General features: G+C 44.4%; 1 protein-coding gene across 3 annotated transcripts; it reads right to left on the reverse strand.

Moving 5' to 3' along the window:
• Positions 1-617: 617 nt before the first annotated feature.
• On the reverse strand, positions 618-11,325 carry EMP3 (epithelial membrane protein 3 (MAM blood group)). Of its 3 annotated transcripts, none has more exons than XM_081886103.1 (5): positions 11,064-11,325; positions 6,434-6,526; positions 3,036-3,138; positions 2,790-2,930; positions 618-2,134 (listed from the first exon to the last, which is right to left on the reverse strand). In XM_081886103.1, exons 2-5 carry the CDS (start codon positions 6,509-6,511, stop codon positions 1,965-1,967), a joined length of 492 nt encoding a protein of 163 aa, XP_081742229.1. In that variant the 5' UTR covers positions 6,512-6,526; positions 11,064-11,325; the 3' UTR covers positions 618-1,964. The 3 variants fall into 3 exon arrangements, with proteins under 3 accessions (XP_081742229.1, XP_081742230.1, XP_081742228.1); XM_081886104.1 differs by lacking the exon at positions 11,064-11,325 and adding an exon at positions 6,972-7,108; XM_081886102.1 differs by lacking the exon at positions 11,064-11,325 and adding an exon at positions 6,891-6,921.
• Positions 11,326-12,373: the final 1,048 nt, after the last annotated feature.

A 12,373-nucleotide genomic window follows, 5' to 3' on the forward strand; every position in this document is an offset into this window, starting at 1 on the left:
CCAGCGAGCACAAGGTTCGTAGGGTCTTACATTCAACTATTTTTTACTCGGGGCAGAGCCACTGAAGTGAATGATGCAACTTGGCCAAGTTCGTTAATTTCACTGAGTCTACTCGGAGTAAAACTTTGCTGCATTCCAACCATAGTCTCTACTCGGCCATGCAGATCCCTGAGTGTCCTTGGCACATCTTTTCCAGCCTTACCGATATCACAGGTTGTTTTGAGAATAACATGGGTGGAGAAGGAAGCTTCTGTGAAGGGGAGATTGAAATGCAATAAAAACAAGTTTGCTCAGTCGGAATGCAGAGAGTTTGGGCAAGGAGGGACTGAATGAATAACAGCAGTCTGGAGTTGGCTGGAAGAGGTGCCACAAGCATTTCTGCAAGGAGGAAAGCTTTTTAATGATGTCAGGTGTTGTGGATTTGGAACAGCATGTTTGCTTCTGCACTCTCATCCAGTCAGCCTGCACTGTTTGTAAATAAACAGATTATTAGAAAAGATACTCTAAGTCTGCAGTGTTCTGTTCGCCAAAGGAAAGTTTCCTTGTGAAGACTGCGGGAATGTGAGACAAGAATGTGAAACACTGTAGTCCGCAAAGGAACACATGGCTCTGCTGAATTTTGTTTATTAGGTTTTCTTTTATTCTTAAAATGCGTATAAAATATTAAAAGGCCAGGTCAAGAAGGTGAAAGGGGACTTTGGGAGAGCCAGCACATATATAATACTGTTACAGAAATATCATTGGAAGGAACCCGTTTTTAATAACTTGCAAGCAGGCTGCTTGGTAAGGCTACTGGAGAAGCAAAATCTTTCCCATGTTTTCCAAATATTTTGTGCGTAATTGCTATGGGGCAAGAAGGCAGGATTAATCCTCCCAGCTTTAGAAGGATGGTGGATATGATTAGCTTAAATACCTCACCCTATGCTGTTTTGGGGGAAGTACAGAGTATAACCTCAGACTGGGGGGGATGAGATACTCTTTTAAAGTAGTTACTGGCTGGAGGGGAAGAGGAAAGTGATGCTATCTGAGTTCTCACCAGGGTCATTTTAACACATTCTGCAGAAAAATGGGGGTTTGTTACTGAAGGTTGACTCAAGGGGGAGTTATAATCACTTGTGACTCCCTGAACAGTGGGCAGGTATTTTGCAGGTATTAGCAAATGGTTTTGTCCAAATCACACCTCGCATTTTTAGGCTGTCGCTTAAAATGTCTTAGGTGAAAACCTAAAAATACATGATTTAAAGTGCGTGTAACAGCACATGCAAAAATGCCCTTATGTTTCATGGTTGAAATTCAGAAGATGAAATTCATTTTTCGTGGTGATCTCAATGACCAATTTCAAACTCTGCTATCATCAGGCTCTGTGCATAATGTCCCAGCAGTTGAGAAACAAGAGAGAGTTGCAGATTTTTCAATTCATGACAAACAGTTCTGTATGGACAACGTGATGAAGTCCTACTTTCTATGATTTTTGTGGTTTCAGTTCTTTCAATGAATTTATTAGGGTCCCCCCCACACGTTTGATATTTTAGTTTCCAAGCTGCAAATGTGGAAAGAACACTGATTTTTTTATTTATTAAAAAAAACAACCACAAGAAACATATTCAATCCACCATTTTTAAAAATGGGGATTAAAAGGAAAAAAGAATGCTAGAAATGTTTGCAAGTTTGAGTTTTAATGTGTATTTCCATTTTTGCCAAATCTGAAAAATAGAAGAGCCCTGGGAAATGCCAAGTGCAAGATGACACCCCTTTAACTTGCTGTATTATGTGGAAGTACCTGATAACATGCAAACAAGGGGTGATACACTCACAATGCAGAACCCCAGTGGACCAATCCATGTATCGCATAGGATTTTGTACCATAACTGCCTTTGAAAACTGCAAAGAGTTAATACATAGCTAAATTCAGAGGAGAACAGGGCTCCTTCCAAGGCAAATGGGAGAGATCATCCAGTTGATGGTCACTCCTTTTTCCGAAGGTGGATGTAAATGATTCCACTGATAAGAGCCAAAGGAAAGGACAGCCATGCCAGCACAAAACAGTAACCAAAAGACCCACCCGGTGGTCGGTTATGCTGGAACTGTTCCACGTGGGTGGTGTAGATCACGGCAGCTGTGAACACGGAGATAGCTGGAAACAGATCCAAGCAGACAATTAGCACCGTATCCCTGTTAGCTACATCTTACTGCCTAAAGCTGCATTCAGTGCTCACATCTTCACCAGGTATTTAAAGCTCCTGGCTTCCCCCCAAAGAATCCTGTGAACTGTAGTTAAGGGTGCTGGGAATTGTAGCTCTTTGAGATGTAAAGCATAGATTAAAGCCATGCGCTTTAAATGTACAATCCCTTTGCAATGTGACAATGAGATCCCAGGGCATAAATCTCACCGGCATCCATATTGGAATCTGCACTTTGCATCTCAGCATATTTTATGATAACATCGAAGAGAAGAGAACTATAACATACTGTATTTCAGATTTATCCAGTAGCATTACCCCAAAAGTGGTAGTATACTTAGCAATTTGGTGTTGCTGGGTCTTATAGTATACTTGCATGGCTCTTCCTCCTACATGTCCTTACTACTTCCTCACAAGAGCAGCTCCTACACATAAACATGCCCCCCATCCCATCACACTGTTTTACCCCGGGCTGCACTCATACTTCTCCCCATCCAAAGTATTACTTCCTTTCTGGCTCCTATGCTGCATCTCTCCCTGTGATACTTACTACTCGCCATATGCTAATTAAACTGGTCTCTAAACAGCAAATCACCACACCATACTTACATGTAAGTATCTGGAAGATCCCAGTGGCGTAGAACAGGCTTCCCCGCTTCATGGTGTAGAGTTGGCACATGAAGATAATGAAGGCTAAGCTGGAGAAGAGAAGACTTAAAACCATGAAGGCTTGGACTGCCTGAAGCCATGCTGTGGGGGAAAGATAAGTGATGGTGGTGAGAGAGGAGGAGACTGTATACATGCAGTAGAGAAGCAGCAGTTAATATGATGTGCAATAGCCTTTGCTGTACTCACCACTGTCAGAGACTGTTTTGCAGGCCCAGGTGTTGGTGTGGTTATTAAGTGTGCACTCATACCAGATGTTCACGGTTTCCTTGTCGGGCAGGACCCACCAAGACTGGAAGAGAATTACAATGGAGATTTTAGAAGCAGGCCTCCAAGGAGGGCTGGCTGGCTGTCTGTCTGAGTTTTTCCATCAGGGAAGCCAAGTAAGAACTGACTCCAACCAAGCAGTCAGCAAAACTTCAGAAAAGCCTGTTATTTCCCACCACAAATGGCTTGCACAGGTCAGTGTGGCCAGTGGGCTGATAACATTACTGGACATGCTTGGAAGACTAGTTTTCAAAGTTCAAAGGGAGTTTACTTTTGAGAACAAACTTGAACGTTATAAGCACCAAGGTAATGGCTTTCTCAAGGCCTTTCCACACCTAACATAGCAACAAACATGCGTTTGGGACCACATAAGTGGGAACTAGCATTAATCATGGCTCTCAAGTGTATCTGCATGAATGTGTGTTTCCAAACATGTGTTTGTGTCATTCATATAGTACATTTTCATGGGTGCACCAATTAATAGTAAACACACACAGGGCTGATATAGCACTATGTTTATAGCACTTCATAGACACTGTTGTTAGCAATCTTTACAGCAGAGGTGGCTGACCGGTGGCCATCCACATGTTGTTGGACTCCAAGTCCCATCAGCCCCTGCCTTGCTGATAGGGATGCTGGGAGTTGTAGTCCAGTAAAGGGCTACAACCTTATAAGGTAAGTCAATGCTATTATCCCCATTTTGTAGTTGTGGGAGGGAGTCAAAGCTAGGGAGTGTGGAAGAGAGTGGAGGTTTAAACTCATCTTAATGAGCATGGCAGAGGTGGGAGCAGAACTGGAGACTTTCTGATATGTATCTTAAGTCTCTTCACCGCTATAGAGTGGTGGTTCGTAACCTCTGGTTACGAACTTGATTCGTTCCGGACGTCCGTTCTTAAGCAGAAACCGCTCATAACATGAGGTGCATTTTCGCTAATGGCGTCTCCTGCTGCTGCCACCCTGCCAGAGCACGACTTCTGCTCGCATTTTGGGGCAAAGTTTGCAACCGGGAGCATCTACTTCCAGGTTAGCAGCGCTTGTAACCCAAAGCATTTGCAAGGATGACGGTACGTAACACGAGGTTCCACTGTACTGCACCATCATGAATAACCGGGGGCTTGCGTTGCTTGTTGAGCCTTGAGGATTTGGGTTCTACATAGGTATTGGAAAGGTATGTGGTTTATTAAACAGTTTCCTGGACAACTCACTGGCAGGGCTCCTAATGCAGGCCTGCAGCAGGGTGTGCCCCAGTCCAAGGAAGAGGAGTGGAGAGGCTGCAGACTTCACTGTAATTATTATCCCCCTACTGCAGATTGGGGACCAAGTTTGAGAGAGGGTGGCTTGCCTGAGACGTCCTAATAAGCTACACTGCATATATAATAAATAAATAAATAAATATGTATGATTGCAAACCCATGCTTTCTATTTAAAAGTAATGTAGAAGTGGGGCAAGGAAAATGAGTGAGTGGGAGGGGAAGCATTTTTAACTGTTCTCTCATTCGCTGATTCTCCTCCATAATTTATCTTTGCTTCTCTTTCCCACCCCAGCAGGACCTTATTTTCTAAGGCGAGGGAGTGGGTTGGGGGCAGCCAAAGGGCTGCAGGGGAGAGGTGGCAGAATGGGGAATGGTTAGGAATCTAACCTACAGATACTTCCTTGAAAAACCCCCTGACTCCAGTGATTAAGCAGATGCAAAGGTAGCCTCATAATGTGTTGTTTCACACACACACACCCCCGATACAACATAAAAACCTGGGGATTCAACTATACATGGTCTGAGTTTTAATTGTTCCTTTTTTGGTAAGGAGAGTATTGTATGGCATCAAATCTGAAGTATTTGCACAAATAAAAGAAGAATGACAAATGTAAATAGTCTGTGCAAAGCAGAAGAAACATCCACACTTGCAGTACAGCCCATGACTTATGTTAATGGGTGTGCCATTCCATTTTCATTTTCAATAAGCTGTCATCTCAGGGAAACAAACACATGTCAGGGCTTAACGAAGACAATGAAGTACACACAGACACAGTTGGTGAATAAATTGTGTATCCACCCCCAACACTGGCTGAAGACGCAGGCTCTACCACAATTATCAGTTTAAAAAGTTAACAAAACACCTTGAGTCAGGAGTAGAAGTGTCAAAAAATATTCCAAGGCTACAGCTGCCAAATTAAGACACACCAAAATAAAATTAGGACTCTTCTTCCCTTTCCTTTTTTTGTCTCCAGGGACCAGAATAAAGCAGTACAGAACCAAAAATAAAAATAAAAATCAATATTGAGATCAAAATAAAGGAGGCAAAGCACAAAAAGTACTAAAGAAAATTGGCTCCAATTTCTCACGTAGCAGCACAGGCCTAACCATGTCTACTCAAAAGTAAATCCTATTATATTCAGTGAGGCATACCTGTAAGCAGTGCTTTTTTAAAAAAATGTTTAGGGATACTCTCATTTTCCTACTCATATTGAATGAAATACTGCCCCTCAATGAGGCTAAAGTTAGATTCACAAAATGTGTATGCGTGCCCCTGCGTCCTCACAGAAAAAAGCACTGCCTGCAGGTCAGTGGGGTTGGGATTGCAGCCTATTATATGCCATGTCAAAGGCAGAAATCCCATTCTAAAGAAAGCTATCCTCTGCAATAAATTAACTTTATGTTCCCAAAGATTAAATGCCTCATTCAGGATGTGATAACATGATGATGATGATGATGATGATGATGATGATGATGATAACCTACAACCCTCTGATGGGTTCCATGTACCTGAAACATGCTACTATGCAATAAGTTGGAGAGCTTCAGTGAATCTACAATTTCCTTTAGCATCTTCAGAAACTGACTGTCCTTTTTTGTGAGGGTGGGGCAGGGGAGGTCTATGGAGAAGTCTAAGGGCTGGTCTGGGCCCTTGGAGAATTCGGGATCCAGAGCAGGAAGAGACAGCCGGCATCAATATTTTCAGTCGGGGCTTCTCTGTTCTCCAGACCAGCTCCAGGGTCTATCACAGATGGTAGGCTCCGTAATAATAAATTCAGCCACCTAGCAGTATGGGCTTTATGAAAGATCTCCCCGGATAGGCAGTGCGCAAGAACAATGTAGTAAGAATCACATGACAGGCACACAGAGAGATTGGTTGCTTCCAGGGTGAATGAAACTGTTTACCACACCTGGATTAAGGATTGGTATGCCCACTGAGGCACGGGGCCAATGAAAAGTTGCTTCCGAGGGCCAGATCTGGCTCACAACAGGCTACCAGCTGAAGAAACCTAAAACAGAGGAGGAAAACAAGATGGACCGGGAGCGACAGCTTCTGCGTTCTCTCACCTTGTCCAACGTGGCGACGAAGAGTAAGATGAGAATGAGGACATGGAGGGCAGTGACTGCGAAGAGAAGGAAACTCATCTTGGCAGCTGGAAGCTGGGGAGAGAAGGGTGGGCAGCATTAAACAAACCCTTGCAAAACAAAAACAAAAAGGAACAACATGTTAGGGATAGGTGAGGGTATCCAAAATCTGATTAAATCTTAGCAGAGTTTCCAACTCCAGACCTCCCACCTTCTTCACTCAGAAATCTTTCCAGCTCCAGCCTGAGCAACTAGACACCACTCTGTTCCTTCTCCGGAATGTAAGGGCCCCTGGTTTCCCATTCTAACTCCCTCTCCCGCTCAAACTAGTAGATCCCATTCCCCCAAAGTCTTTGACTCGCAGCAGGCCTGTCTCCCCTGCCACAACCCACTTAGAGAAGCCAGGAGGAGTCCTGAGGCTCAGACCCACTATTCTCACCCACTGCATCACTCCCAGAGGAATCGCAAACCCCAGCTTCTAAGCACATATTGTACATTTCTGTCTAGCTGTTACCCACACCTCATTGGGTCTGTCTGGGGATATCTAGGGCTCCGAGCCCCTCCTTGGACACGCTGTATTTCCCAGCCCCCTCCAGCCCAGAGAAGCAAGGAGTTGGGCTCATCTACCCAGCTCACATTCCTGTGGCTTTAGGCTTTGCCTTAATGTGATCCAGATGTTGCAGAGTCATGTGAGCCCTGGGCACGCCAGGGGTGGAGGTAGCAACAGCCTGGCTGTGTCGCTGCCGCCTCCTTCAGTCCCACCAAGGGGCCCTGCCTTTCAAATAGCAGCGAGGGAATCCTGATGGTATACATCAGAAACTGCAGAGCAGCAAGAAAGGCAAAAGGAAGTTGCAAACATGAGGTCGTTGTTCTTTTTTAATAATAATAATAATAATAATAATAATAATAATAATAATAATAATAATATAAGCTAGCGGCAGCAACAAACCTACAGTTTCTGACTACATTTTCTCAGTAGTTAATTTCTTAAATTGACTTTTAAGGCAGGACCATACCACTTTAAACAGTCGCAGCTTCCCCCAAAGAATCCTGGGGACTTTAGTTTGCTAAGGGTGCTGTGAGTTGTTAGGAGACCCACATGGAGCTACAATCCCTAGAGTGGCTTAACTTATAAAACAGGGATGGGGGAACTTTCTCAGCCACCAGGCCACATTCTTTTCTGGGGACCACATGCCAGTGCCACGTGGAACCAGAAGCAAAAGTGGCTGAGCAATTCATGTAAATTTTACCAGTGTACATTAAGCTACTTTCTGCACTGACCCTCACATCCTGCTCCAGCCTCCACCTAGGAAAGCAGGAGGCATTATCAGAGCTCAATGACACATTCCAGCCAGGCAAAAACTCTCAAGAGGGATGTGAAGCAAAGTTGGTGAGAGGGTGTGGCCTGAGGTAAGAGGGTGTGATCTAGGTAAAGTCACAGGGTCCAGATAGAGAGGTCTGGAAGGTGAGCTTTGGCCTCCAAGTCTGACACACACATCCCTCCCTCCCACCCCACTGTAAAGTATTGAAGTCCTATATCATGGCCTGGTACTGAAAACAAGTGCTTGGGCTGAATCCTGGTTCAAATTAAGCCCAGTCCATTCTCCTTCTGGATCCACAAATTCTGCCTCCTGGTCTTTCATCTGTCTCAAAAAAGATCCCATCGCAGAAAACTTAAAAGATTCTAGCTCCTAGTTCCTTGTGAATCAACCAGTTAAACTTCAATGGTCTCATTTGAAGCAGTAGCACTTTAAAGAGTCACAGCTTCCCACAAGGAGTCCCACAAAAGAACTGTAGTTTGTTAAGAGCGCTTGTTAGGAGAGCTACAATTCCCAGAGTTCCATGGGAAGAGGGCATTGGGTTGTTAAACCATGCTGAGAATTGTAGCTCTGTGAGGGGAATAGGGATCTCCTAAGAACTCTCATCACCCTTAACAAGATACTGTCTCCAGGATTCTTCAGGGGAAGCCATGACTGTTTGAAGTAGAATAACACTGCATTAAACTGATAGCGCAAATGGGGTGTGCGCCACCCCAGGCACCCAAGCGGCTAGCTGCACCACTGCATACCTCTGAATTTTCCCACAGCAGCCAACTTAAGGCCATTCCTAGCTTTGAAAAATAAGGAATCCAGTGCTTGCCTTACAAAAAAGACAGAAAAAGAACCCTTTTCATTTTATTTTAGGATAATAATACATAGAAGGATAAGTGGCTCCTATTATTACCGGTATTTATTGCACTTATTAGTTGCTCTTTTTTTACTAAAATGTAAACTCAAAGCAACTTGCAGTGCCATGCTCATAGGGTGGAGAACGTATGCTAGCTGTGAGAGACAGGGCTTTTGGTATCTGCTTGGGTTGATCTGTTTCTCTGCTATCTGGGTATCTTACCATGCACCACATGACTAGGTTTTCACGCTATTCTGCTTCCTCTACAAAACTGTAAACTTATTCTAGCTTCCCCCAACTTTTTAAATTGTGTGTGCATGCCCTTAATTTGTGAAATGAATACGAAAGCTATATGGACTAGAATTTATATTTGGGAGTTTTTTTAAAGAAAAAACGTTCTCTTCTGCTTTTCGTTTCCTATGAATAACATTTGCAAATGACTCATTCCAGAATGAAAAGGCACTCTTCTTTTGAACACTGCCAACACACATACACATATGTCACCAAAATTTTCTGACACTGGCAATTAACAACTGGCTCCTAGGCAGAGAGGTCAGAATGCATGAATAGGCAACTTAAACTGCTTGATCACAGAAGAGCTCTTTCGAATAACTTACTTAATTTTTCTGTGAGGATACTAAAACCAATGTTAACAATAAACAAGCATCCACAAAATATAGGGTGTAAAAAAACAGATTAGAATTCACAAAATGGGGAGGGCACAATACAATACAGTCCTAAGTATGCACATTCAGAAACAAGCGCCACTGAGTTTGATGGGGCTGAATCCAAGAAAAGTTGTTTAGGAGTGTAGCAACACTGCACAATCCTGCATAACTTTACTCAGAAGGGTAAGTCTTCAGTGATACTTACCGTATTTTTTGCTCTATAAGACTCACTTTTTCCCTCCTAAAAAGTAAGGGGAAATGTGCATGCGTCTTATGGAGCGAATGCAGGCTGCGCAGCTATCCCAGAAGCCAGAACAGCAAGAGGGATCGCTGCTTTCGCTGCACAGCCATCCCTCTTGTTATTCTGGCTTCTGAGATTCAGAATATTTTTTTCCTTGTTTTCCTCCTCCAAAAACTAGGTGCGTCTTATGGTCTGGTACTTCCAAATGTGCACAGGACTGCAGCATCATAGTCCCACTTGCCTGGGAATAAGTCCCAATGAATTCAGCAGGACTTACTTATGAGTAGTCTTGATTAGGACTGCTGCATTAGTCTACTTTTTAAACAGATACAAAATACTGTAAACAAATACAAAAAAAACATCATTGTCCTAGATATATCTTTTAGGAATGTATATATCCATCAGTTTAAGGCCTGGGGTAATTTTCACACAATTAAAGGGATTTCAGCATCTCATTTCTGCTGCACATGAAAATTGCAAATGGGGAATAAAAACTGGAAGAGAGACCAACAACAGCCTTTACTTTTCCATTATCACCATCCCGTTTAATCTTAAACCTCATACATGAGAAGGCCCTTTAGAAACCTAGGCTGGGTTTTGTCAGCTGCAGTAGCAGAGTATGTTGAGCTTAGGGTAAATAACTGAAGTATATAGGATGCTAGGAAATCCATTTTGGAAGAAGCACGCACCCCATAAGGTATCACATTATCCCAAAATGCAATACCCACTACTTTGGAGAAAGGGCAGCATCTAGGGATCTGAGAGGTTCCCTGATTTCCAACCCCTCAAGCACCTTGTTATTCAAGGCAGGCAGGAGTCTCAATGGGGGGCGGGGGGAGGGAACACCGGCCCCTCGGCTTTTGTTTTAAGTTTCGCAGCTACCCTTTTACGGTGCGCCGTGAGTTGGCTAAAACGTGGACGATTCAGGAGGTGGAGCTGGGTGAGCTTTATTAAGGGGGGGGGGCTACCCTCCATTTGCAAAATTTGCCTTTTACAACGACCTTCGTGTATCGGCCTAAGCAATGTATTGATCGGACTCCATCTAAAAAGCGCTGCTAAGGGAGCTTGGAGCGATGGGGTCGTGTGTCCGAAGGAAGGCTCCCTGAATTCTCTTGGGGAAGGAAACGGATCATAGCGACGAGCGGGTGAAAAATAGAGGATTTTGGGGAGAGGACGCGGGGTCCAGAGGGTTAGAGCAGAGGGAGGGGCTGGCAATCTGACAGAGGGGAGTGGTTTGCTAAGCCTTCTCCTCCCCCCAGCCCCAGCCCCAGGCGTCAAATTGATGCCTCTCCCGTTCAATTCTCTCAAATCCCTTTCTATTTCCTAAATAAAAAAGATAAAAAAATCTGGCTGTCAGCTCTTCCGAGCCTAACTGGCAAGATCTCTCGATCTCTCTTCCCACCGCCAAACGGGAATATTATGGGATCCTACCTAGCACCCTGCTCTAACCCCCCCCCCGGTCTCGTTTCCCAAATTCTCCCTCGAGAACCCAGGAGTTTTGGCACCCAACTTTCCCCCTGACCCGTTGGATAGGTACCTGGAGGTGCTGATGGAGGGTCTAGGACGGAGGCAGCTTCCTGCTGCTCTTGTTGCTCCTGAAGTTTCCTCTCTTCACCCCCTCCTTGGATTAAAAAAACACACAAAATCCCCCAGTTTAGCTCATCCACATCGCACCAAGCTCACCCAGCCCTGCCCTTGGCAAAGGTCCACGTGGGTGGGACCAGAGAGCGCGTGGCTGGCCAGTTGCCCCGAAGAACGGAGTTGGGGAAGGATGGCTCATTTGGGAGGGGCCCGACTTCTTGAAAATCGTAGCGCCCCTCCTCCAGTTGTGTCGTGTCTCTTTTGCCGCTTTTCTTCCTGGCTGACAAGGGCTCGGTCTGCACGGAAGGAAGAAACCACTTAGTCTTTTTCACCATTTCACTTTCTTGTCCGGAAAGGGGGGTGGTGTGGGGTGGGGGAAACCTTTATCTGCCTGTCCTGAAACTATTAAGACACAGAAGCACTGGCCAGGTGAAAAGGGTGGTCTTTTCCTATTACTGAACCCCCCCCCCCCATGTGTCGCACAACAATTTTATTGTGACATGCACTTTCGTGGACTGGAACCCACTTCTTCAAATGAATTATCTTCAGAATTATCCTCTGTGTGGACTTGCCAGACCAGCTTTTGGGCATTCATCCCGATTTGTTTGCAGGAAGTTAGATGGAGGAGAGGTTGGATGACCATTGTGCAAAAGCAAGTGTTATCCCACACTTTCCAGTACGTTTCCCTTTCACCTTACTGGAAAGAAAAGGTGGGGGGATTGGACTCAAAGAAGCTGCACAGGACCTCTCATTCAGCTATAAATACACAACCTGAATTTACTCGTTTGTGATTGAATTTCGTTTTAGCGACAGTCTGAAAACACCCACAGAGGGGTCAGAAATGTAAAGGGGGGCCAAAAAGTCACAAAAGGCAAAGAGGTACACTCTGACATTCCTGTACAAAGTTTAAAAGTATATAATAACTGTTCATACCGGTAGTAACTGTAGACACACAACTCCATCTTCCTTCTTTTGCTATGCTACTTGTAGAGGAAGAAGAAAACCTGGTCTCCGTTTAATCTTTAATGAAGTACTGCAATCATATTCAACCTTGGAGCCTTGGAAGGAAAATATGTTTACTGGAATAGGAAAGAAAAGCTAGAAAGCATATAAGAAGAGTCCTATTGGGTCAGGTAAATATCCATCTAGTTCAGCATCCCATTTCTGAGTGTGGCCAATCAGAGGCCCCTAAGAAGACCACAAGCAGGGGGCTGGCTCCTCACTGTGTCTGAGCAGCTTTCATTACTAATGACCATTGACAGACCT

This window comes from Podarcis melisellensis (genome assembly GCF_964234715.1).
Source record: "Podarcis melisellensis genome assembly, chromosome: 13".
NCBI lineage: Eukaryota > Metazoa > Chordata > Lepidosauria > Squamata > Lacertidae > Podarcis > Podarcis melisellensis.

Bases quoted from the DNA above. Each gene is read 5' to 3' on its own strand.
- EMP3 (XM_081886102.1), bottom strand. The intron at 3,139-6,433 runs GTGAGAGAACGC...ATTCTCTTCCAG, and splicing joins TCGTCGCCACGTTGGACAAG to TCTTGGTGGGTCCTGCCCGA. The intron at 2,931-3,035 runs GTGAGTACAGCA...TTTCCCCCACAG, and splicing joins CAAAACAGTCTCTGACAGTG to CATGGCTTCAGGCAGTCCAA.